This window comes from Haemaphysalis longicornis, unplaced genomic scaffold, assembly GCF_048455015.1.
Source record: "Haemaphysalis longicornis isolate Haplotype H1 unplaced genomic scaffold, Haemaphysalis longicornis Haplotype H1 scaffold_1, whole genome shotgun sequence".
NCBI classification, from domain to species: Eukaryota; Metazoa; Arthropoda; class Arachnida; order Ixodida; family Ixodidae; genus Haemaphysalis; species Haemaphysalis longicornis.
Genome location: NW_027526203.1, coordinates 276,852,154 through 276,876,984, shown reverse-complemented (window position 1 = coordinate 276,876,984; position 24,831 = coordinate 276,852,154). Strand labels below are relative to the sequence as shown.

The following is a 24,831-nucleotide window of genomic DNA, read 5'->3' as shown; positions in this document are numbered from 1 at the left end:
ACAAAAAATAAATCTGGAAAACCAAGAGTGTCACGACCTGAACTGTTCATCAAGGAATGTAATGCAAGAAACGGAATCAAAATAGGCCCAGCGGTCACAAAGAAATCCCTGGTACAAGCGTCACAGGTGGCAAAAAAAACTGTTTTGAGAAAACGGCTTCCGAAGTTGCAACATAGGTTTCACTTATCAAAAGTTGTCATGGTTGTAGCCTTTCATGTCCTTTTGAACATGGGGCATCTGGAAGGCCTTGCCTTGAAATTGGAGTGCCTTTTACAGCCTTTCTCTTGCAACAAAACATCATTTTCAGCTCCTCTGTGAACAGTACATAGCCCAGTTAGCAGACCAAACGGAGGGGGAGATGGCTTTCAATGGGCTTTCAATGCAAAGTAGGTTAGCTGGTTGGCAGTATCGTACTGGACAACTTCCCATTGCAGTGTTGTCCCCATGGCAACAAGTGAAGCGTTTTTTTACTTACATTTCAAAATTTCTGGCTTCTTTTATGTTTTATTACTTTACCTGGTGCAGCAATTCAGTACTCATATGTGCAGGAGTTCATTGCCAAAAGTTTGCATACCATAAGGGTGCAAATGAACTACTTTGAAGCTTGGTATAATACTGTGAATAACTCCAACTTTGATGGAAGTTTTTTTTTTTTTTTTTTTCACTCCTTTTGACAGCATCCAACATTTCTCGCAGCACAGTCAGTATGCCCTAAGCCATGATTATCTGCATTGGTGTCAATGATTTTCCTACAAAAATCACTGTTAAATACTGCGACAGTAAGGTAAATTTTTAACGCAGAGAACATATTTTTATTCCTATATTCCTAAATCAAACCTGTTTGCATGATTATTAGAAGTGCACTGGAAACGTTGCGCAAGAAAGGCGATATGGCTCGCGCGCATCGCAGCGCACGCTTACCGCGACATATCGTACTTTGATTATCCCTGATATGGCTTGTCAGGTCGCTTTTAAGATTAAATCTAACGTCGCAGGCATTAATTACAACTACTGGCGTTCAATTGTAACCGGTTGCGCAGACATGTGATGCTGCAATGCGCGTCGGCTATGCCGTGCGCGCCGCAGCGTTTGACGCGTCGACTGTTTCTTTCCCAAGGCTAGCGAGCCCACAATCAAATTACAGCAATAACTAAGCGTGTAAACATCGCAAATCCGACTAAAAGTTCACTTCACGAACCGCTATCGCAAGCGCGCACACCGCGTCACCCTCCGGGGTCTGGCGACGGTAGAGTCACGCGCCCCACTAAGCGTTCGATGACCTCCACCTTTCGAGCCACACAACTTCCCGTAATCTGGCTCGTGATCTCAGGCATTCTTATCACGATAACGTCCGTGCTGAATACCACCGATTGAATAGAAACTTGGCCGAGCGAAGCACCGAAAATGAACTCAAACCGCACGCTACGCAGTTCTGGCGGCCGCCATCTTGCATTGCGACGCAACACCCAATCAGGAGGGCCGTCTTGGCGCGGCCCGACCGGAGGACGAATAGCGCTTCAGCATCTATTTCTAGCTTCGTTTGTGCGTCATTTCTTTTCTGCTGTTCGTGCGTTTGTGAATGAACGAAGATAAAAGAGACGAGGGGAACCGGAAAGATGAACACTCCGCCGATCTAACGATATTAAAATGGCCGCGCCCGATGGCACCGTTGCGGAGATACAGCGCTCCGAAAATCGCCGTTTTTTCGCCCTTTTGCGCTGATAGTTTGTCACCGCGCCTGGCAAAACTATTTTTTATGCCACTTTGCGACGCTTTTCAGCGGAAAAACTTCGCAGACATACAGATTAGGAAACATAGAAGCCGAATATGTGGATTTCAAAAAAACGATGTTTTGGTCATTTTTCTGAAGTTGAAAGCCGCGTCCCCCCTTAAAACCATCTAGGCTTCGATTGGTGCATGGAAGCCTTAAAACGTGTCTTCAATAACAGCGAACAAAAAAACCAAGCATTCCATCCTACAAAATATGTCCGCATTCACCCAGCATTAGCATGACACGAGTGTTATAACAAAACGCAGAAAAAGTGCCGATTACCAGCATAGGTTGCACAGCCTTTAAGAACAGTTTAGTTTAAAGGGTGGCACTGCAGAGGTTAAGCCCCCCCTTTCGAAGAGCCACACGAAATGTACACAACACACAGGGTGCAAACTCCCTACAGGAAAGGCACACAGCCCACCTGGACGGCCTTCAGTGGTTCCATGGTGCAAATGGTTATGAACTCGGCACTCAAGTTGGCCACCGGCCCGTCCCCAGTGCGGCCCAGGACGTCCACGATGAAGCGGCCGGACATGCGGTCCCACAGGTAGAACTTGGCCTCCAGCCGCAAGTCGTCCTTGACCACCATGTCCCGGAACACACGCACAGTGGAGAGGGGCCACTTTCGGTTGGGCCCTGCATCAAACAGCTGGAGGGGGAAGGAAACGACCATCTACTCTCGCATTATTCCCGAACCAAGCTCGCCATTAGAAAATCACATCCTCGTGTGGCAAACCAAGGTCCTTTACACCCGTGCTCTACCGGCGTTTCGAGGTGCACCTGAAACGGACGTCACCCTCCTCACTTTGAACGGAATTTGGAGTTCACCGTACTCCACCACAGTTTTGATGACAGGGGAAAGGTCCCCTCACTTGTTGCAGTGGGGCTGCTGCCATCAAGTTGCTTCCATGCCATAAAACAATTGAAATCAGAGGCAAGCTATGGCAATGACACATCCCTGCAGTCTTTCAAGTAACTCTCAAACATGATTTGGCAGTTTTCTTTTCGTACCAATTTGGAACCGCTAAAACATTGCAGGCATGGAGAGTATGACGTAAATAAATCTCATCTACATCTCCACTCAAAGAAAAATAGTCTGCAAGAGTAAGTTGTAATAAGAACTGCTCCGTTAACTCAGTAAAAAATAGTCTGCAAGAATAAGTTGTAATAAGAACTGCTCCGTTAACTCAGTATTCCATTTTCAGTGTTCACTCCTTAAAAGTTTACTCGAGGCATTCAGACAAGGGTGCAGAAGGCTCGTGTCCTGAAGGTATTTGAGAGCCCCAAATGACCTCTTTCTACCACCAATTGCTATTCAATTAGGAAAAAAGCATCATGTACGAGTTTTTTTATTATTTGCACTACAGGTTTGAAAATTTAAACAGTGATAGATTTTTTTCAGTTAGATTTCAAATATGCCAATACCTTTTGTGTGGCTTTAATAGTTCTTGAGTTATGTGATACACAACAGCAAATTGTAGTGATTATTGCAGGAACTTTCTTGATGTAGCAAATATTCACGAAAAGCATATTGCTGTAGCTTATTTACCTCTTTGGATATCACAAATTGCCAATATCTAGGTAAAAACTGTGCACAAGTACAGAAACTACACAAAAAAAATTTTGAAAGTCTAGGTAATTTTTCTAACATTACCCAGGGGTGCAACAGGGTACATGGGTTTGGGAGCAGTCCTTGGAGCAGGCACAAGTGCCTTTTGTAGCAGGCTGGGAGCTGCCAGAAAGGCTTTTTGGAGCAGATTTGGAGCAGCCAGAAACGCCACTTTGAACACATGTAACGCCATATTTAACAGCATTATGGTGCGTCCCCAACCTCCCTACAGGTTCACACACACCAGTCCCCTGCTAATTACGATTTATCTATCTACTATTATCAGTGATTCTACTGTGCACTACATAGCCTACTCCGAACCAGGGACGCAGTTCTTGAACTATATCTGGAGGTTTCCAACATGCGGAGTTATCTCCCTTCGGCCCCAGCCCGCGGCCGCGCTATCACCCTTGAAAAGTCAAACCTCACGCGCAGAGTCGAAGGGGATCAGATAACAGGCCTTGCTTCGTGTCCGGTAAATGGCAGAGTGTATGCGATTTCACGGCGGAATTCTGAAAAACAAGGTGTTTGCTAGCATTTTTTTTCTATTGAACAGCGGTTACAGTGCATGTGGGGCTCAACATGGTTTTGTCTTGGCCCGTTTCAGGTTTTCAAGAGTAGATCAACTTACGCCGTAGACTATGCAACTAGGGCGTGTTAGAAGGCATGACTAATGTTGGACCATCCTCCACTAAGCAAAGCTAACCCCAAAGTGCACAGGCGAAAATGAGTAATTACCTCACAACAAAAACAAACCGAATTAACCAGAGAGGGCAAAGCGTCTGAGACCCTGTTTGTTTAATACATGCAGCTACGGAAAGCTGCAAGCAGCAAAGCTGGGATCGTCAAAAATGGGCGACTAAATTGATCTTCACCTCCAATATACTATAACGTTTCATGCGGATATCATTCTATCCATTTGCACTGAGACACAAAAACATTTGGCTTTTGGTCATTTTCCATTGATTGTGGCACAGCGGCCGGCACCGGCAAACAAAACCGTGCAAATACAACATGCAGGAATGCAACGGGAACGCGAAGAGGGCGCGTAGTGTCTGCGGCCTTACGGCTAAGCCAGAGCGAACTTCCATAGCCACTCTCATAGCCTTGATGAAACCGAAAACACTATGTTTCAGCCACGTTTTCGGCCATGGGGCATCATGGGGGGCGAATAATTCAGGCGCTGCGGCGCAGGACGGCGCTGATAAACGAATTTGGCGCAACAGGGGCAGTTAGGCGCAGGATGGCGCAGGTAAACAAGTTTGGCGCTCAATGGCGCAAATGGCGCAGATGTTCCACCCCTGATTACCCAGGAACAATATCCTGGGTTGCATTCTACACATTCTAATTGCATTCTACACATCTTCAGTACAAATTTCGTTTTTCGTGGTCAATTCTAAGTTTCCAAAAGACGTTCCTGCAAAACGTTAAAGTTACCGGAAATTCGAAAACGAGAAAATGGAGTTTGAAAGGTTGAGACTGTATTGGTGGAAATGATAGGTCAATTCTAAGTTTTCAAAAGACTTTCCACAAAACGTGAAAGCTACAAGAAATTCAAAAACAAGAAAATGTAGTTTGGAAGTTTGAGACATTTGCATTCGCAGAAATGCAATTGTCATCATACAAAACTTTGCCACAGGGAGGAGAAGCTTGTGTACAAAACATAGCAAGTCGATAGAACCCTCCACCACTGCAATTTGGCCCTTCACGGCATGAATTCCAAAGCGGAGTTGATATCACAAACACAATCGCCGTGATCAGTAGCAGCAGTAAGTCTAGCGACCGTCAGAGCATCACGAATGCCGTCCTTCTCTGTCACTTTCTGAAGCATCTTTTGCCGCCTTCCTCAGTACCTGCATCGAGTTCCAGGTGTAGAAATCACGGTTTTTCGGCCTGGCAATCACGCGAAAATGAGGAGAAAGCTTTAAAAATGATCTATCAGTACTGCTTGCAGACGCGCGTGGGCTTTGGATCAGTCGCAATTCTGAACGAAATCAAGGGAGACGTGCAGCGTACTAATAACAATGCTACTCTTGTGCTTTTTGTTTATTTTGAAGTTCAGTTAATTCGCAGTGTTTTGTGGTCCCCGTGGGCTTCGTATTAACGGGAGTCGACTGTGTAGGCGAACCTGCTGTATCGGGACATTCAGGTATGGAAGCGGGCTTGAGCCTTTCAAAGCAGCTCAGGGAGCAGGAATAATGCTGTTTAGGGGCAGCTTTGGAGCAATAAGAAGAGAGTTTTGGAGCAGCTTTGAGCATAAAAAGGCGAGCTTGGGAGCAGTGCAAGTTTTATTTCTTATAAACACACACAAAAAAATTCAAATCGCTGTTACTTAACATTCGATCAATGCTAAGCCAACCACTTCTCCAAGAAGTTAGAAAATATGCGTTCCCATAAATAAAAAAACAACAGCTGACAGAGCAATAACTACGAGAAAACTAAGATAAGCGATGCTTTGAACAGCTACATCTAACCAGGTCTCAGGTAATTGAAAACTAAATGTTCGTGGTGTTACAACATCATCATAGTCATGAGAAACAACCCAGAAAAAAGGACTAGAGAGACAAAATGGTCCCTTTTGCACCTAAGCTGTCAAAAGTTTAACTTCAGTGCATGCCCTCAAAACTGCAGCGCTGCCACAATTCACGTCTGGACGGTACAGAGCTGGAAAATATATTGTCCATGGTCGGTTTAAGTTCTCCTGTCAAAGCGTTTGCTTGTGTTTGCAAATGAAGCGTGGGGAAGGAGACGTCAATATGCCTGTATGCTCGGTGATCGTGGTTCAGCGCACTTAACCGCGGAGCTCATGTGAAGAAATGGACTGTACCAAATGCGTTTCTGTCATGCTGAAACTGAAACCATAACCAGTCGGGAACTACTTTGGTGCAGTAAGTTGTAACACAGAGCAGTTAGCTCCTACCCATAGCTTTCTCTCCGCTGCCACAGAAAGTTGTCCCCCAGTATAGCTGTCTGCAAGGTGCAGTGTTTTGAGTTTTCGCCGGAGGTTTGAAGCCATCGGAACTCTGTGTCCGATGGCCAATGGCACTGTAACAAAAGAGCTAAACAGCAGGCTTACCCGCGAAAGATGAAGGGGGAAAGGGTTAGGGCTATACAGCAAGACTCACCTACCAAGCTGATTACTAGCAAAAGCCGCTAGATTAACCCTTTGAGGGTCGAATTTTTTTGAAAAAAACTTTCCCTGGTGGTCAAATTAGTTTATTGCGGATTTGGAATGTACAAAATGTCTAAAGTCAGGATTACATGGTAAAAAATTATCAGGAACAGTATTTTGGGGTCAGCATCACTTAGAACTGAAAAATGTTCAATAGAATTTCACAGTGTGGTATTCCTTGAAATACGGGTCTACGCACAGTGCCTTATCGCAGTCTGCACGCATAAAGCGCATGTCCGAAAATGAGCTGTCTTCTTCTGAAGAAAGACTGTCTTCTGATTCAGACTCGGTGAAAGGAGCAAACTCAGAGTCAGAAGTCATCGCGGTCGGTGTCATCAGAGCGGGCAGTTCGTTGGGCCATATCGCCGCTTCGCCGTGCATCTGAAGAACTCGAAGGCAACCGAGTAAACGAGGAGAGCGAGAATAACTCATGCGCGCCGGTGATAAACAAGCTAATAGCAGCGCCAATATAGATAGAAATCAACTTCCGCCGCCCCCGCAACGGAGTCTCCAATTAGGTTACTTCAGTTCCAAGCAAGGAGGGCAAGAATACCTAGTGAGCGTGGGTAATAAACAAGATAAGAGCAGCGCCAATATAGACCGAAATCAACTTCCGCCGCCCCTGATAGCGAGCGCCGATCAAGTTTCCCGCGCCTCCGATGCGATCACGTGGCGAAACTGAAACCACGAAACGCGTTGACACGTACAGACGCCATAACGCGCCGAAGCCAGAGAGTTCCGTTTTTCACCACAAGAAGGTAGCACAATCAAATTTCAAACACTTCTTGTAAGTCCCAGGAGGTGGCAGCACCTCCCAGGGAGCATGCATCGTTAATATGGCGCGAAATTTCAAACGGATGCTCGAAATCGTACCCGTACGGCAAAGACCTTGCGGGACGGAAAACCGCCGCAGTACACGTACGGCAAAAACCCTCAAAGGGCTAACAGAATCTCCCCTCTCACTTGAACCAGGGCTGTGCCTGTTATCTCATCCTGTTGTGGCATCTAACCTTCGGAATGGGAGGCGCACTCACAATAGGATAAAGTGGCAAGGGTCTGACTGAACAGTACAACTTTTTTGCTTGTTAAGCAAGAATATTGCAATGACTGCTGGTGACAACGCATGCATTGCATACAGCACAGCGCGCTGTGCGGTGAAGCTACATTTAAAAGAAAAGTATGTGCAGTGCCCACACCGCAAGTTCACTCCCAAGTCCCGTGAAACCACGCCACCAGGACCGCCGCTAGGGGGCCGAACGGAGCTGATCGCCCTCACCATGGCTCCGTCTCCAAGCCTATATGGATGATCAGGGTCTGTTGCCTCACACCATGCTGGGCTTTCGTCCTAAACTGTCTGCCCAAGATGTTATTGTGCAGCTTCAGCATCAGATTTTGGATAACCCCCTTATCTCCCGGCAAGACACTAAAGATCATGGGCATCGATTTGACTAATGCATTAGATAATGTCACTCATCAAAGTACACTGACCGGGCTTAACCAACTTCACGTAGGACCCCACACCTACCAGTACATCGCCAACTTTCTCACTGGTCGCACAGCATCCCTCTCGGTCCAAGGCCTCGAATCAGACCCCATGCCCTTGGGCAGTAAAGGCACACCTCAGGGGTCAGTCATTTCCCCTTTTCTATTCAACGTGGCTATGCTCCAGCTCCCTCCCCTCTTGGAATGCATCCCGGGCCTGCACCACAGCATCTACGCAGATGACATCACCGTTTGGACAGCTGGGGGCAGCGATGGTGAAATTCAAGACCGCCTTCCTCAAGCTGCCAACATCATTGCCACTTACGCCCATGAACGGGGGCTCAGTTGCTCACCGCAGAAGTCTGAGCTCTTCTTCTACCACTCGAGAAAGCGTCGCCATCGGGGTGCCTGCGTCCGATATTCAGGTCATGCTACAAGGCAACCTCATTCCCCATGTCTTCTCCATTCGCATTCTCGGACTCCGAATTCAAGAAAATGGGGCTCACACTGAAATTATCCGCAGCCTCGAAAACACCACCGACCAGATTGGCAGACTCATCGCTCACAAAGCCAACCGCAACCATGGTCTCAAAGAAGCCAACCTCCTTCACTTGGTGCAAGCATTTATAACCAGTCCCATCACATAGGCCACCCCCTTTCTCAAGTTTACCCAGACTGAAATTGGACACCTCCAATGCACCATCCACAAGGTGGTCAAGCTGGCCATGGGTCTCCCTCATCATACCTCTACTGACAAGCTTCTGAACACTGGGACATACATTTCCTTCGAGGAGCTGGTTGAAGACCAGCGTGTTGGGCAAATCCACCGTCTGGCCTCTACACCGACGGATCGCTCCATCCTAACCAAACTGGGCATCTCCTTTGCTACGCAGAACGGAGACAAGGTCAGTTTGAGTGACTCTCTCTGATTGCGCCACAGTGTGGCCCCCATCCCACGGAATATGAACCCTGCCTTTCATCAAGAACGCCGCCTTGCCCGGGCCAAGGCCTTACACAAGGCCCACGCTTCGCACCCCACTACCCTGCACGTCGACGCAGCGGAATATCCCGACCGTGCAGCCTGCGTCGCCGTAGTGGTCAACTCCCAAGGAGACTCTGTAGCTTCGTGTTCGGTCTCCACGCCTCACCCTGAAGTTGGTGAAGAAGTTGCCATTGCCCTGGCCTTTACAGCTGCCCCGGCCACCGCAATAATCTCCAACTCGCAGACGGCTCTTCGGAACTTTGCGACGGGTCGTGTATCCCCCATCATCGCACGTATCCTGCAGACTGCACAGACTCCGCCCGCACATTGTCCACGCCTGATATGGACTCCGGCCCATTCGTCCCTTCCGGGTAACGAGCTGGCCAACGAGGTAGCCTGAGATTTCTGCTGCCGAGATGCCGCGGATGCTGCCTCTCCACCTTGGGCGGGAGGGAGGGGTCGCCTGGTTACGTATCGGGAAATAACGCAGCACTACCGCCTAAGTCGGATGCACTTCCCCGGCCCCGCTCCTAAAACGCAGGCAGTCTGTTCAGTGGCGTCGACTGCAGACTAACACCTTCCCGCATTGTGCCACCTCTACTTGCCCACGCTATACTGCCACACGTGCACGTGGTGCGGCGTGCATTTTGCTTTCCTCCACCACATAGCGAGCGCGTGCCCTTCGAAACCCCCCCTCCATCCTACTCTGTCCCTGCCCCTTACCACGGTAGAGCAATGGGAGGCTACTCTACTCAGCCCCGACCAACAAGTTCAAGAGTGTGCGATTCAGCTGGCCGAACTCGCCGCCAGAGCCTACGGGCTCCTGGCTGTCGACTAGGGGACTGTAGTGTGCCGGTGCTCCCAGCCGGTGCCTCTTTCTTAACAGCTCTGGATAAATAAAGTTTTTACCACCACCACCACCACCACCACCATGCCACCACCACCACCATGCCATTACTTGAAGACCAGAAAATTGCGATGAATGACTCAAACCATTAGTCCTTGTGGATTCTACCGGAGCGTGCCACATTGTGAATGACAGCGCAGCGAACGAGTCCCTGCTGCTGCCTGCGCATTGCAACTGGCATTGAACATAATTTCACAGTTGCCAGACATTTTGCGGCCCCGCTTGTGAGCAGTTTTGGCGCAATACTGCCTTTTAAAGCAAAGCTTTACTACTTTCGTCCAGTGGTTTCGCGGGGGATGTGCAATTCAACCTTTTGACCGGAGACACACCCCCGGCGCACACCCTTCGAAGCGCATGGCGTGATTCGCCAAACCCGCTTTCGGCGGTGGGCCCAAGGCCCCGTTTACGGTCGTTGTGCTCAGCACAAGCGGCGGCCGCTGCCGCCGCTGCGGTCGATCAGCAGCCGACTACCCCCGCAGCCTTCCATGCATGCGCCGCTGGGTCGTCTCGGGCTACTTGATACTTGACTCGTTTCGCGTCCCGCAAAGAGGAACAGCACATTCACCATGAATGAACGCCGCGTTCGCCGGGTCTCCTTCTGTGAGCGTTGCACAGGACCGAACGGCTTTGAGACGTGGTCAGCAATACAGCTACATCAAAAGTTAACCAAGCAAAACCAAGAATCAACCAGACTAAGCCAAGCTTTTGCTCTGCATATTCAAGGTTAGCTGAGCTAAACCGCAGCTGTTTTTTGGAGCAGGATGGCACAGGAAAAGCGGATTGGTGCAGCGTTGGTGCAAATGGCGCAGCACGTCGTCCGCTGGGCAACTTCTGCTGAGCACATGGTTAAAAGAAGCAAGGTTCAACTAAAAACATTATAGCTCTCGTTCCACGCATGCAATCACGGCCATCTGGGTCACATTGAGAATAGCACCTTTCTTTATAATTTCCTATCACAACTGCTTCGTTTAGTCTATCAGTTACACTTGAAACATCAGCAGAAAAAATTTGCATAAACAATTCAACGACGAAGGGCCATTCGATTTATGGTGAGGCACCGTTTTTCTGCCCACCATCAAGTGTCAACCAATCAAAATCGATCACGTCTGATGCGGCAAAGCAATTCATGGCATTTTAAAGCATGTGAATGATTGCCAATATCAAGGAACATCTAGGGATTTAAAAATCATCAACTGTACTGCTCTTGATGCACTATGTGGCAATATTCGGTGAAGACACCACCGAGAGAAAGTAGGTTTCGCACACTTACTCACACTTACTGGCGATGACAGAGTTTACTGTTTTAACTAGGTGCCAGAAATAAGGGACAAAGTGCTGCCAAAGTTTACCCTTCAAAGCTAGCCCAAAACCATGCTCAATACTGACAGTGGCCAGCTCTCTCGCAGTACAGTGACAAAATAGTCAAGTAAAACCCCGTTTGATTTTGTAACAAAAGGAAGAAAAGGTCATATTAGTAATGTATTCTAACAAAATTATAATAACAACTTAGCAACACTGTAGCCATTAACTGCAAAAATATGTAAATTTTGGAAGGGAGATGCATGGCAGTGCTGACAGCCATACAGGACAGCCAAATGTGATGCAGACAAACACTAACCCTGCCTATACAAGTACGTATGAAGCTGTGCAAAGATGCAGCGCCATTTAGATAAGAAAAGCAACATAAGAACAACACTACACTGCCGGGAAAAGATAAGCTAATGACAAAAGATGAAGATAATGCACAAGCGTACCCCTTTGATGCTGCAAGTGAAGGCCTGCACTGGGAGCGAAGCAAACTGCTTGGCAAGAACGCACAGCTCGGTCAGCGGAACTCGGTCACAATTTCCAAAGTCCACGTACGAGACCTTGGCATGGTCTGTAAACAAAAACGTTGCGGCCCCTTAGTTCATAAACAAGGACGCGTGTGCGCACGCGTGCTCACACACACACACACACAAATAATGAAACTGATAGACATTAACTTTTTCGTGACCACGGGAAAATTGACCCATTTTTAGGGGTCCAAGAAAACTTTTTTTTTCTGCTAAAAAAATTGGTTAGGCACTAATTACAGGAACGCAAAACGCAGATTATTTAACGGCCTTTCCAATAACACCAGTTTTTAAAATGTTTTTATATATCATAACTGTGAAAAAAAATATCAAAATCTAAATTTTTGTCAAGTTGTCGAAAAAAATGATAAAAAAGGAGTTGTGTATATCAAACCACCAGTAGTAGAAAAAAAATTAGAATATACATTTTGTAGGGAAACATTTCATAAACACACCCTAGAAAAAATGTCGACTTGCGCAGAACAGTTTGTCAGATATAACAAAAAAAGTTAGCACGCACGGTGCTCATGTCATGCGGTGAAGCCCAACCTCCGATTCAAAATTTGCAATTTTGGGTGGTTCCCTGGAACAAATCTGGCGGTTGGACATTATCAGAGGCACCAATTTGCCCCCACATAATGTAAAAACATCTTGTCAATGACTGACTTAGCATTTACAGCTGGCACAATATTTGGGACAAGCACGCAATGCGGAAAAAAACATGCATGAAGTTTAAAACGGAACGCTGTGGTTGATGCTTGTTGTCGTTCACGGTCAGTTATCTCTCAAAACATAAAGTTGAGCTTTATTATCATCTTCTTACTCGCAATTGTAGCCTTGCTTGCAAAAATGAGGTACGATGCCCTGCGAACTTTGGCCAAGTAGCAGTTGCGCAATAAAAAAGATTAGCACCACAAGCCTCCTCCATTGCAGCACCACCTAACATTTTTCAAAAGAAACAGTACAAAAACTTATCGGAGACTCTGTCCGAATAGACAGTTCAACTACGCAGCAACACTAGACCTCCAGAGCTACCCTCGTATGGAAATGAAACTGGCTGGCAAACAGCTGGCAGTGTAAGGCCAGTTTGAAGTGCTGTCCTCAGCGGAACAGATATCTGGCGACTGGGTGTGATCTTTTGACTTGCATCTGAAGTTCTTATCGCAGAAATCGGGTTAGGGTGGGGGGAAATCAGGAGCGGCGAGCTTTGTTCGAGGATCAGTCACGGACGCTCAAGGCGCCATGGCAGGTAGCCTTGAAGTTGGGTAACCGCGTAGTAGCACTAAATATGAATTTTTCGATGCAGAAACGAAACCGAAACTGTTGTAAACTGTTTGCGAATGGTCCTGGGGTAAGTACAACTACCACACAACTTAGAACAACGTGCGCAAAGGGAATAAAACTGTCTAAAATCATAAAGTAGCTTTGCAAACAGGCACTGCTTGACATTTTCAGCCGATTTCTGGGATTATTACTGTCAGAGTGCGAACCTGACGATTGAAAATCGTTTTCTGGTTCACCATTTACGTCCTGATAGCAAAAAACAAACGCTGCTGCAGAGTAATTACGAGTGGCACGCATTCTTCGTTGGTAGCAGTGACGCGCGATGACCACGCCCCTTTTCCACACCCAAGTGATTCAAACGCGTGTCAAAAATCACGTTTTCGTTACAAAAATGAAAACAAAACTTATTTTGATCTGATCTAACTCCAAACAGCTTTACTTGTTTGAGCAACACCTGGAACACTACGACAAGGCGCTCCCAAAGTGTCGATTAAATTGAACAATTTTGAATAGGCGCGGTAGCGAAAGAGAACTTAATCTACAGCAGTGAGCGAGATAACTTTCTACAGCAGTGAGCGAGAAAACATTAGCAGTGTTTCAGAGCAGCTTCATGGAGTTTTAGAACAGGCAAAAAAGCTTTTCAGCCAATGACACTAGAAAAAAAAAAAGTGACTTTTTGGTGTTTGTGGCAACGAAAGAGGACTCTCAGGCGACCGACAATTTGAGTTGGAAAGATGGCCAGTGCTCGCCAGGCTTTTTTGCGTCGCATTGCCATTAGATTAAAACGATATGACACGTTGTTCCATACTCTGCACAACTAGAGTGCCTTCCATGTTGAGAATTCATACAAAAAAAAAACGTATACTTTGTTGCTGTTGTGTTCTACAGCAGTTTGACTCATGAACAAGTTTGCTGAGCCACCAAACTTGTGTGGGCTGCAACATCATCTTCATACAATACCTCATTTACAACCCATCTGGTTAACTCAGAGGTGAGCCAAGTGCACGACTTTCAATTTCAGAACCTTTGGTTGCAAGGGCTTCCATAGCAACCGCCGCCCCCAGGATGGTACACACTACGCACAGAGTGGTCACTGCTAGGGTAAGACACGTTTTCTGCCCCAACCAGTGGGAGAGATAGCGTGCCCATGAGTGAATGCACAGGCAGGTCACCTTAAACAGTAACGCTAGCATAGCATAACACAACACACTATGCTAAAACACTGGCAGATCATGCAGCAGATAAACATGGCCAGCGACACAGCATGATACCATCAGGCTTGGCTTAGCTTAGCTCGGACTGCCGCAAGCAGTACTTCAAGCAATGCTGCCTTCGATGGAGAGCTGACAAGTACCACTCGAGGAATTAGTTTTGTTTTCAAAAGACGGAGCACACCTTTCAAAGCAGTGTGGGTGAACATGATATTTTGTGGAAATGTGGAAGGATGTAGCAGGGTTTACTTTTCAGCGCAGTTCGGCGCCGTTGGCACAGCAGTATTATCACTGCCTTTGTATCCAACTCTACATGCTTAACACAAAATTTTTAGTTCACAAGGCTTGGCTATCGTTTTATTGATCCCGATCCTGGCACTTTTTTCCTTTAAAGTCTTTCCTGTTTCATGGAAAGTCATGGAATGTTGCGCACCAACTTTTGCAATGCGGGTGCTGAATCTCCTGGGTACCAAAGATATTACAGCATCCGAAACAATAGCTGCCCACACAAACGCGCTCCGTGAAACAAGTTACTAGGACAACTATTCCCTCAATGGCACTGCGCAGTTTTTACACGACTGAAGCACAAGTACAGCAACGCCTAGTGTCGCAATCAACTTCTCTACCATATCCTTGGTAGCATTCCGCTTGATCAAAGCCACTTTTCTAACTTGTTCCCAAACGAAGGAAAACGAACGGCCACAAATTCCCAAGCCTCTCCTTTTTTCTTAGGGAAAATGTACCGGAACACCTCTTGAACTGAAAAGTGAAGCCAGAAAACCAAGACAGCATTGGGAGTCCAGCCTTCCAGACAAGAAGACTTTGGCTGGTGAAAGGAATCGAACACCACAGCCACTGACATGCCGCCACATCTGTGCACACCAAAATCCCCAGAAATGGTCACTTTGCCATCTTAACGCACAGGGCAAGGCACTCACTCAGAAGGGAATTTTACACAATGCTCAGCATGTCCACTTTTGACATACGTCAACCTTGGTACCACGAACATTCTGCCAGGTGCCTCTCAGGCACTTCCTCGTGTTATCACAAAAATAGGCTAGAACGTGCCGAATAGACCTACACCTCTCCAAACCATCACACACTGCTATAAATGTCAACTTACCGATTAAATTCCAGATGCCGCAGAAGTAACAAAAAACAGCAGATTTAAACTTCATGAAGTGCAACGAAGTTATCAAGAAACAGTGCTGCAAAGCTTAATTAAGAAGCATAATACAGCCATACAAAGAGGAAGAGAAAAAAAATACGCAGGATCACCTCAAACTTTATACGCTGCTCTATCACAGCCAACGATAGCTTTCTGCATTACCAAGAAACCGTACCCAGTCCTGCAGTCCAAAAGACTCTGGAGGTCTAAACCCCTACAGTGGCAGTGCTGCCTGCCCACCGCGCTATCATCTGTGGCACTGCAGCGGGGAAACCATTTTTCAAGTGCCAAAGAAACTATTTTTGTCACCACGAATGTTCAATATGTATTAAAAACATTAAATTGTAGATGTCATGTCCTCTTTAACCATATTAGTGATTAAATTAACCCCTTGGGTCAGAGAACAAGCCACGCGTGATAGCCAACTCGTCATAGGAAAACTGGTCATAGGTGAACTGGTTAAAGAGGGCACCTCATTCTAGGTGATCCTGGGAAACTGGTCACACTGACCTTTTAAGAATTCGGCACGCACTTTTTTTTCTCTTTTTTCGGAGGGGCGGAGTACTCGGGTGGCTTACACCTGGCCTCAATACTGCTAAGAGGCAGTTGTCCACACTTTCTCTGTTTCAGACCAGATTGTACTTAGCTTACTTTTGTTACAGTTGAAAGTAATTGTTCGTGAAAATTCGGGTATGCTCGACAAACGGGGTCACGCAAGTGGCAATGTCGCTTATGCCGGTTAGCCCAACATTGAGCTTGCCAGTGTCGTGCCAGACAAGCCCGACAAGTCGCAAGCAAAATGACGGGGCAGTGTGCATCGCTTTGCGCCCTTTTAACCCTTTGAGAAAAAAAACCATTGTGCCATTCTTTAAAAAAAAAAACTAAGACGGCCGTCTCAGCTAACGTGCTTCTTCAAGGCCACCAAAATAACTTAGGGCCGTATTCTGAGTCCCTCCTCCCCTCCATCTGCTCCCTCCACTCGGCTGAGGAGAGGATTCCGCAATGCCTATGCATGGGGAAATCCATTTAAAGGATCTCCTCCACTGGAGGCTCGAGTGGAGGAAGGGACTTGGAATACCAGGGATTATGTTGATGCAATGGAGTAACGGAGGAATGGCATAAGCAATATTACACATCAGTAGGCTATTCTCAGAATTTGTGCTTTTTGAGCTAGAATTGCCTACGCAACTGACGAAAAAGTAAGCAGTGGCAAAATGACGCCAAAGCTTATTTCTGATGGTCCCCCGCATGTCTAGAAAGTGTGCCTGTCATTTTCAGCCAGTTTCAAGCAGTTTCGGTTTCGTTTTTGCGTTGTGAAATTCATAATTGGCGCTACTACGCAGTTACCCAACTACAATCTCATTTGCCATGGCACCTCCGTTGCCCGCTACTGTTCCTCAAAACAAGCATGCCGCTCGTGCTTCCACTTTATCTACACCTTACTTCTGTGATAGCTTCCGCTGAAAATCAAAAGATAACACCAAGTCCCCAGGTATCAGTTCAGATGAGAAGAACGCTTCCAATTGGTCTTGAACACCACCAGCTGTTCACCGGCCAGTTTCGATTTCATACGAGGGTATTTCCGGAGGTCTAGTGTCGCTGCTTAGTAGAATTGTCTATTCTGGCAAAGTCTCCAACAGCCTTGTATTTGTTTCTTTTCAAAATTGTCAGGTGGCGCTGCAATGTAGTAAGCTCGTAGTACTAAACTCGTTTCATAGCACGACGGCGGCTTGGTGTAAGTTTCCTGGGCACGATTCTAGCGCATCGTACATTATTCTGGCAAGCAGGGCTACCACAGCGAGTCAGAACATGATAATAAGCCGCAAATGAAAGTTCTGACTGATAAGTGATCATCAGAACGTCGACAAGCATCCACCAAAGAGTTTGGTTTTCAACTCGAAGCGGTTTTTTTCGCATCGCTTGCTTGCCTTCAATATTATGCTTGTAATAATCATTTACAAAGTTTTTTTTACATAATGTAGAGGCTAATTGGGGCCTTTAACAATGTCAAACCATCAGATTTCTTTTAGAGAACCATCCAAAATAGCAAAATTTTATTAAATAGTGGTCAGGCTTCACCACAAGGCACGGGCACCACGTGGGCTAACGTTTTTTTTTTTTTATACCTCACAAATTGTACCGCGCAACTCAATTTTTTTCTACGACGGGTTTTTGAAATGCTTACCTACAAAATGTATATTCTTAATTTTTTCTACTACTAGTGGTTTATTATACACAACTTTTCTTATTTTCTTCGATGCCTGGGCAAAAATTTCGAATTCGATTAATTTTTTTCGCAATCATTATGAAAACATTATTAAAATTGGTGTCGTTGAAAAGTGCGTGGAATCATCTGCATTTTATGTCACTGCAATGTGTGCCTAACCAATATGTATAGCACAGAAAAAATGTTTTGTTAGACCCCTCAAAACTGGTCAATTTCCCGCGATAACGAAAGAGTTAAGGGGTTAATACAAGTAAAAAAATGCAAGTTAAAAAATTACACCTCAAAAATAGACCATAAAAGCATTGATTACTATGCTCCCTAATGCAAAATCTGTGTGTCTTTCGTTCATGGTGCATATCTGCTGCATCTCAGGAAGTGATCGCATGGCAGCGCGCACTACTCTGTCGTTATCTCACAGCGCGTCACCGCCGCCGAGTATGTTGTTGTATAACTCTTGTTTAAACCTCCCGCACAAATGTCACGTGGTTTGGATGAGCCGTGAACAGAGGAGCGTGTGGCGAAAGTATAAGGAGGAGGGCACTCCTCGGCGGCGCAGCATGGCGAAAGTGTGAGGGGGAGGCAGTGAGAGAGACGACGCCATAGCAGCGCGGGCCGCCCTCCCCCTCAAACTTTTGCCAGACGCTCCTCTCCGTTTCCTTTCTGCCTTCTGTGGCTCGTTCGCTCACTTGGTTACGCGAATATCGACGCCGCCGACGCTGAACCTTGGTACCAGGTACAGTCTTTGTCAAAATATTGTGGGCTACAGCGACCGTGGCCAGGGCAGGCACACGGCCAAGCAGGGGCGCTGCGCTTGCCGCTGTCGGCTGGTTGCGCGACTAAAGAGAGCGAGAGGAATTTTTGCTTTTGCTTTTGTAGTGTGTCCGGGGCAACAATTGCTGCACAAAGTGCCTGCGCTGAAGCAAAGTGCGCCTGCTCTGAGAAACCGGCCCCGCTGCACTTACCGCGCCAGCTGTACTGCGAAAGGAAGCGCGAAAGTTCCCCTCTCTCTCTCTCTAGCCACGCGTAACCAGCCAACAACGGCAAGAGCAGCGCCCCTGCTCGGCCACGCGCCTGCTCAAGCCACGGTTGCCGTGGCCCACAAAATTATGACAAAGACTGTACCAAACTGCTGCACACCAAAAGAAATCAAGATTATGAATTTTTTAGGTGCATGTGTCAAGAATACAGCTTAGAAGAATAAGTAGTACCAAAACGGATTAGTTTTGCCGCTTTAGATGAATTTTGAGAAGGGCATTTCCAAGGCTAACCACTAGATCACTTTACCGTATTTTCCGGTCTATAAGTCGCACCTTTCTATAAGTCGCACCCCCCCTCAAAATGACAGTTTTTCCTAAAAAAAAAAACGTATATAAGTCGCCTGGTGTATAAGACGCACCGGTATACAAGGCACACTTGTTAATTAGGTAAACTCATAGTGAATCATATCGTTAGAAAGTGCAGCGAAAGTGCATGGTTGCGGCAGCCACCGCCGACGAACGCATCCCCCGGCAGACCTGCCAACCCCACACTGCTCCAAGTACTACAGAAGATGCCAAGAAATACTAAAATTGCATACAAAAATACTAAAATGCCATTTTATTTCACAGAAACTCACTTGGATGAAATACATAGCAAAAATATCACAAAAGACATACAAAATGTTCTAAGAAGTAAATCGTGGAAGTGGAGGGCTGGGCTAGCCCAGAGGCCGTTGCTGCCTTGGCACATCTTGCAACAATCGAATGCTCAACTGTCTTTTCGGACATGCAGGCACGGGACTGTGTGTGCGCCTTTCTGACTTTGCTGAAAGCTCTTTCACCCTGCATTGCTATGCGGTAGTGTCAACATTTCCAGCATAACTTTCGCAAGTTTAGCATACTACAAAGTGCCATCCACTTCTCGCAGATCGGAGACCGCACACCACTGCTCGTCGATCCGCTCCTGCTTTGTTACTTCAGCAGGTAGTTCTTCCAACTGAAGACGGGCAAACTCTGCCCGATTGTCGTCCAGAGCAGGATTGATACCTTGCCCCTCTTGAACTGGTACAAGCACTAGGAAGCGGTTGACTAGATACTTGATATCAGCAAACCTGGCATGTTCAATGGAAGCAAGCCTTGCCACTTCTGCACTCTTCAACAAGTCACACTTCAGTGGAAATTTCAAGACCATGCACCTACTCTGTTGCCGACACGAAGAATCTTCTGATTCATGTAAAAAACTCCTCCTCGCTTCTTTCTTCAGGCTTTACAAGCTCTGCGTGGTCTGGCTGCCAATTACTAGGTCTTCATAATCTCTTTGGGTGGTTGAAGACTTGTACTCAATGTTGGTCAGCACAGCAAAAAAAACGCACACAACGCACCACACAAAGCACACGGGGAAACAAAGAAAAGCAAGCACATTTCGAATAGTCTTCGGCTTTGGCTCTGGATACAAGCCGATACAGTGCTGCCAGCATGACTTCGTGAAATGGCGAGATACAGCCAGTAGATTGGATTGTATAGACCAAATTTGCCAAGTTTGCGGCACGAAACTTAAAAAATCGTAAAAATATAGTTGTCATTACAACACTCATAAAAATGTGCTGAAAATCGGGTACTTTACGATAAAATCATAAAACTTGGCAGGTCTGCCCCGGTAAGGATGGCTAGACCGTCCAAAGTCTAGACAGAGCTTCTCAAAAATGGTTTGTTGATATACACAGATGGCATGTACTTACAGACGGCGTTTAGGCAAAACCATCGAAGTCTTCCTCCGAATCTCTAACAAATAAACAATTCAGCAACTTCAAGTGGGTGTTCCGCCGCCGCATCGCTGTCGTCCTCCGACTCACTGATGTCTTCTTCGCCAACATCGTCACCACTCGCGGCCCGGATTACTCCGGCCTTTATCAACCCGGCTACAACTGTTTTTTGTAGAAATGGAGTCCCAAGAGTCGGAGACCCATTTGGCCACCTCTCCGAACATCACACGTCTCAGCGCAACAAAGGTATCATGGCGGATGGAAGTGACGCAAACGGAAGCAGCCCGAAAATCGAAACTTACCAGCAAGCTGTCATTTTAAAAATTAGCAGCATGTTTACCTCCTTCAGAGTAACTCTCTGTAATAATTAAGAAGCTGCATTTTGTTTTTGCAACCCAGTTTGATGTTACTCTGAATTTATTCTGAACTGTAGTTACTGCGCGTGGCCGAAAGTGACGCTCAGTTGTCGCAGGCCATTATCATTGTTTTTGACTAGAAAAAGCTGCAAATTCTTTGGTTTAACGTCCCGAAGCGACTTATGGGCTACGAGAAACGCCGTAGCGGTGGGCTTCGGATTCATTTAGACCATAGAGCTGTGTCTCAACATGCGCTGGCCACGCGTGGCTGCCGCAAACCAGATTTATTCCATACCAGGGGTGAGACAGCTGAACCAGATTTGGGAGCAGCTTTTGGAGCAGCGAAATTTCTATTTTGGAGCAGAAGAACCTTGATTCGGAGCAGAAAAACAACATTTATTATGTCACCTTAGGATCCTAAGAAATCAAATTTTTGGCCACTTGGGGGAGGGGGGGGAGAGGGGGGGGAGTGCGCTTTAATCGGTTTTGAACGTACATAACACTGAAACAGCCTTTCAATAAACTTTTTCTACCTGAGTATGACAAGGAAAGAACTACACTACCTTTTTCAAACCATTTTTACATTCTTGGGCTCTTTGCATAGATAACACGAAATTCCGTTAAAAACATTGATTTGAAAAACTAAGCAATTTTAAGGCATTTTTATTATCCCGTGAATGCCGAAGTTGTTATTTTTGTAATCCCAGACTCGGCGTTACGCACAACCGAGAGCCACGGCAAAAGCTGCGCAAAGCGAGGTGACAGTCGTCACACCCGACCAGCCCTCCCATTTCAAGCCCCAAGGTGGGCATTCACTACGATTGTAATTAGAGTATTGGTATGTTTAGTCACCTCCCTTCTGGCATTAAATTTCAATTCAAATAGATGAACCATTATTACTAGCGTGCGATAATAGCCCGTCCCGCTATCGGACACTGCTTGAACATTTGGCGGTGATGCAGCCTGCGCCGCCACTTCTGCAGTGTCCATCGTCCCACTCCCACCGCTCGCAAGCTCACTGTCAATAGCAACAATAACTCGGCGTTTTATAACGCCGCAATGAGTCGCAAATTTCACTTCAAGTGCACACCGCGCCTCCCACGCAAGGCCGAAACATGGCGATATCGCGGGTATCCTGTTGTTTTTGATGAACCCCCGTCTTTCGAGTCGCGTAACTTCCCGCAACAGGTCAAACGTAAACCCGGCCACCCCCATAACCAAAACCGCGGTAGAAATCGGCAAAGTGCACTATGCCTGAACCACGAGAAACTGCTTCGCCCAGCAGCCATGTTTTCCAATCTTCACCGCACCAAGATGGCGGGGCCCAGTAATGTCGTTCTGGAGATGCGGCGCTCCAAAATTGGCGTTAAATCAACTTGCTCAAGTAATTTGTGAAAACCTAATATGAAAAACTTTAAAAATTCGCACAATATAATATGTGCAACCCGACATTGAGACTTTCGAAAAAACTATCCCGTGGACAATTTTATGCGGGTTTTTTTGTTGAATGATCAATCAATTAAACCTTTACAAACAACATCACCTTCAAGGTGCAGGAAAATTATGCCGTCAGTAAGCATTTTCCTCAACTGAAATTGACGGGAGCGTTAAAATCCTTGGCTCTCACTCTTTCGGAGCAGTTTGGCACAATTTTTGCAATTTTCAAGCTTTTGGAGCAGCCTGGCGCAGGAATACGAAATTGTATCAAAACTGTGCAATATGCGCAGCTGTCTCACCCCTGAATAAGTCCCACCGGTGGATAAGACGCACCAACGAAAATTCCAGAAAAAAACTGCGACTTATACACCGGAAAATACGGTACTTGTATTAGAAACACCTCAAATGAATTGAAATTGCGCACTGAAGTCATTACTCAAAATATTTGATTCCCATAAGCAGTGAGCAAAAAAGTTAAGGCCAACTTCCACAGCATACACGGCTCACCCCCCATTTTGAAATTTTTGCAGGAATCCTTGTAGCAATAGCATGTGTCACTGCCTAGAAGCCCGCCAGTATTTCTTGTTACCTTGTATCTTTTCATTCCCCACTCTTTCTTTCAGTTGTCATTCTCGTTCCTCCACCTATATGTTTCGCACAGCGGTGGAACAGGGCACATGGGTTTGGGAGCAGGTAAAATTTCCTTTCGTAGCAGGCTCGGAGCAGCCAAAAAGACCTTTTGGAGCAGGTTTGGAGCAGCCCAGATGGCAGGGGGCTGACACATTAGCCTGTGCTAGCCCCCTGACAATTACGTTAATCTATTCATCTACTATTAGGTGTTCTGTCATGCACTAGAACATACTTTAAACCAGGAATGCAGTTGTACTGTGTCTGAAAATTTACACTATGCGGAGTTATACCTTCAGCCCCAGCAAGTGTCGCATTATCACCGTTCAAAGTGTGATAAGGTGCAGAGTCGAAGGGGATCAGAAAACAGGCCTCGCTTCGTGTCCAGTAAACGTTATAACTCAAGGTGACAATCCGTAAAACAAGGTGTTTGCTTGTATCTTTTCTATCGAACAGCCGTTTCAGTGCATGCGAAGCAGAACATAGCTTTGTCTTCACCCATCGCAGCGTTGCGAGAGTCAAACGTATCCCATAGACTACATAATGAGAGCGTTCTAGAAGAGAATGCTGGATTATCCTCCTCCACATAAGCAAAGCTAACCCCAAAGTTCACAAACGAAAATGAGTAATTACCTCACAACAACGGCAAACTGAATTAACAAGTGAGGGCAAAACATGGTTCAATACATGCAGCTACGCTTGTCAAAAATGGCCGACTAGTTCACCTCCAATAAACTACAACCTTTCATGCGAATGTTATTCTGTTTTCTATCCGTTTTCGATGCGACAAAAAAACATTTCACTGACTTTCGGTCATTTTCAATTGATTATGGCACAGTGGCCGGCACCGAGAAAACAAAACACGCAAATGCGACCCAAATAAATCCGAAGTAAAGGCGGAGAAGGCACGTATTGCCTGCAGCCATACAGCTAAGCAAAAGCCAACTTCCATGGCCGCTCATATATGCTGGGTGAAACCGAAACCATAACCACATTGAAACCGAAAGCACGATGTTGCAGCCAAGTTTTCAGGCACGAGGCATCACGGTGGTCGCATCTCGCAGCTTAATTCGGGCTCTGCAGCTCAGGACAGTGCTGATAAATGATTTGGGCGCAACATGGGCAGCTCGGCGCAGGACAACGTAGGTAAACAAGTTTGGTGCTCTATGGCGCAATTGGCGCAGCTGTTCCACCCGTTCGCATCATTCAGAATAAACCCAGTTGCAAGTGTGTCGTTTCATGTTGAAGTGTACGTCCCTTTGTTTTGTCTGTCTTTGTAACAAGTTCCAGAGCAATCCCCCAACAGTGGCTGCATGACCCCTTTAAAGGGGCCATGCAGACAAATGCAAGTATGGTTCATTCAAAAGATTGCATCCTTACAACAACACTGACACCACTTTCAACACAAACTTCCCTCGAATAAGCTTTATAATTAGGAAAAAATGAATGGCCGCACAATCCACTGGCTTACCGTACTTACCCGATTCTAACGCGCACTTTTTTTCGAAAAAATAGGCCGAAAAATCGCATGCACGTTAGAATCAGATACGAAACCAAAACTTCCGAAACAGCGGAAATTTCATCCCACCCATTGTCATCGCCATCTCAAGATGGCACCAAAGCTTTTAGCAACAATTTTTCGGACGCCGGAAGCCTAGGCTTTTCTATCGGCGTTCACACAAATCGTCAAATCGTTCCACTTGCGCACTTCATAACAGCAATGGCAGCAGCGGCAACGAAGGTGCGCCGCTTCCACGAATGGCTTACGAGCAGCTCTCACGCGTTCAAAACGAGCGGTCGGCTGAAGCCTGCACCTCTGGAGAAGCTCACGGGATGGGCATGCGAGGCGTGGGCCACGATCCTATCGACCATGGTTGAATGTTTGATTAGAAGTGTGGCATCGCGGACGCGCTTGACGGCACCGAGGACAAGATGTTGTAGTCAGCGGAAAGCGACAAGGAGCTCTCGGAGAGCGACGAGGAGTGAGATGAGTGAGATTACTTCGGGAAATAAATCGCCC

The 24,831-nt window shown here is 46.5% G+C and overlaps 1 protein-coding gene across 5 annotated transcripts in view; it reads right to left on the bottom strand.

Moving 5' to 3' along the window:
• The window catches only part of LOC144146528 (uncharacterized), a 62,188-nt gene that overhangs the window by 15,617 nt on the left and 21,740 nt on the right, over positions 1–24,831 (bottom strand). For 4 of the 5 annotated variants that reach the window (XM_077678479.1, XM_077678499.1, XM_077678473.1 and 1 more), the window contains exons 6-7: positions 11,681–11,805; positions 2,196–2,447 (exon numbers count right to left, since the gene is read on the bottom strand). In XM_077678479.1, coding sequence (XP_077534605.1) covers positions 2,196–2,447; positions 11,681–11,805 — 377 coding nt within the window. The remainder of the gene's footprint in view (positions 1–2,195; positions 2,448–11,680; positions 11,806–24,831) is intronic. The other variant, XM_077678485.1, reaches the window with a different exon arrangement.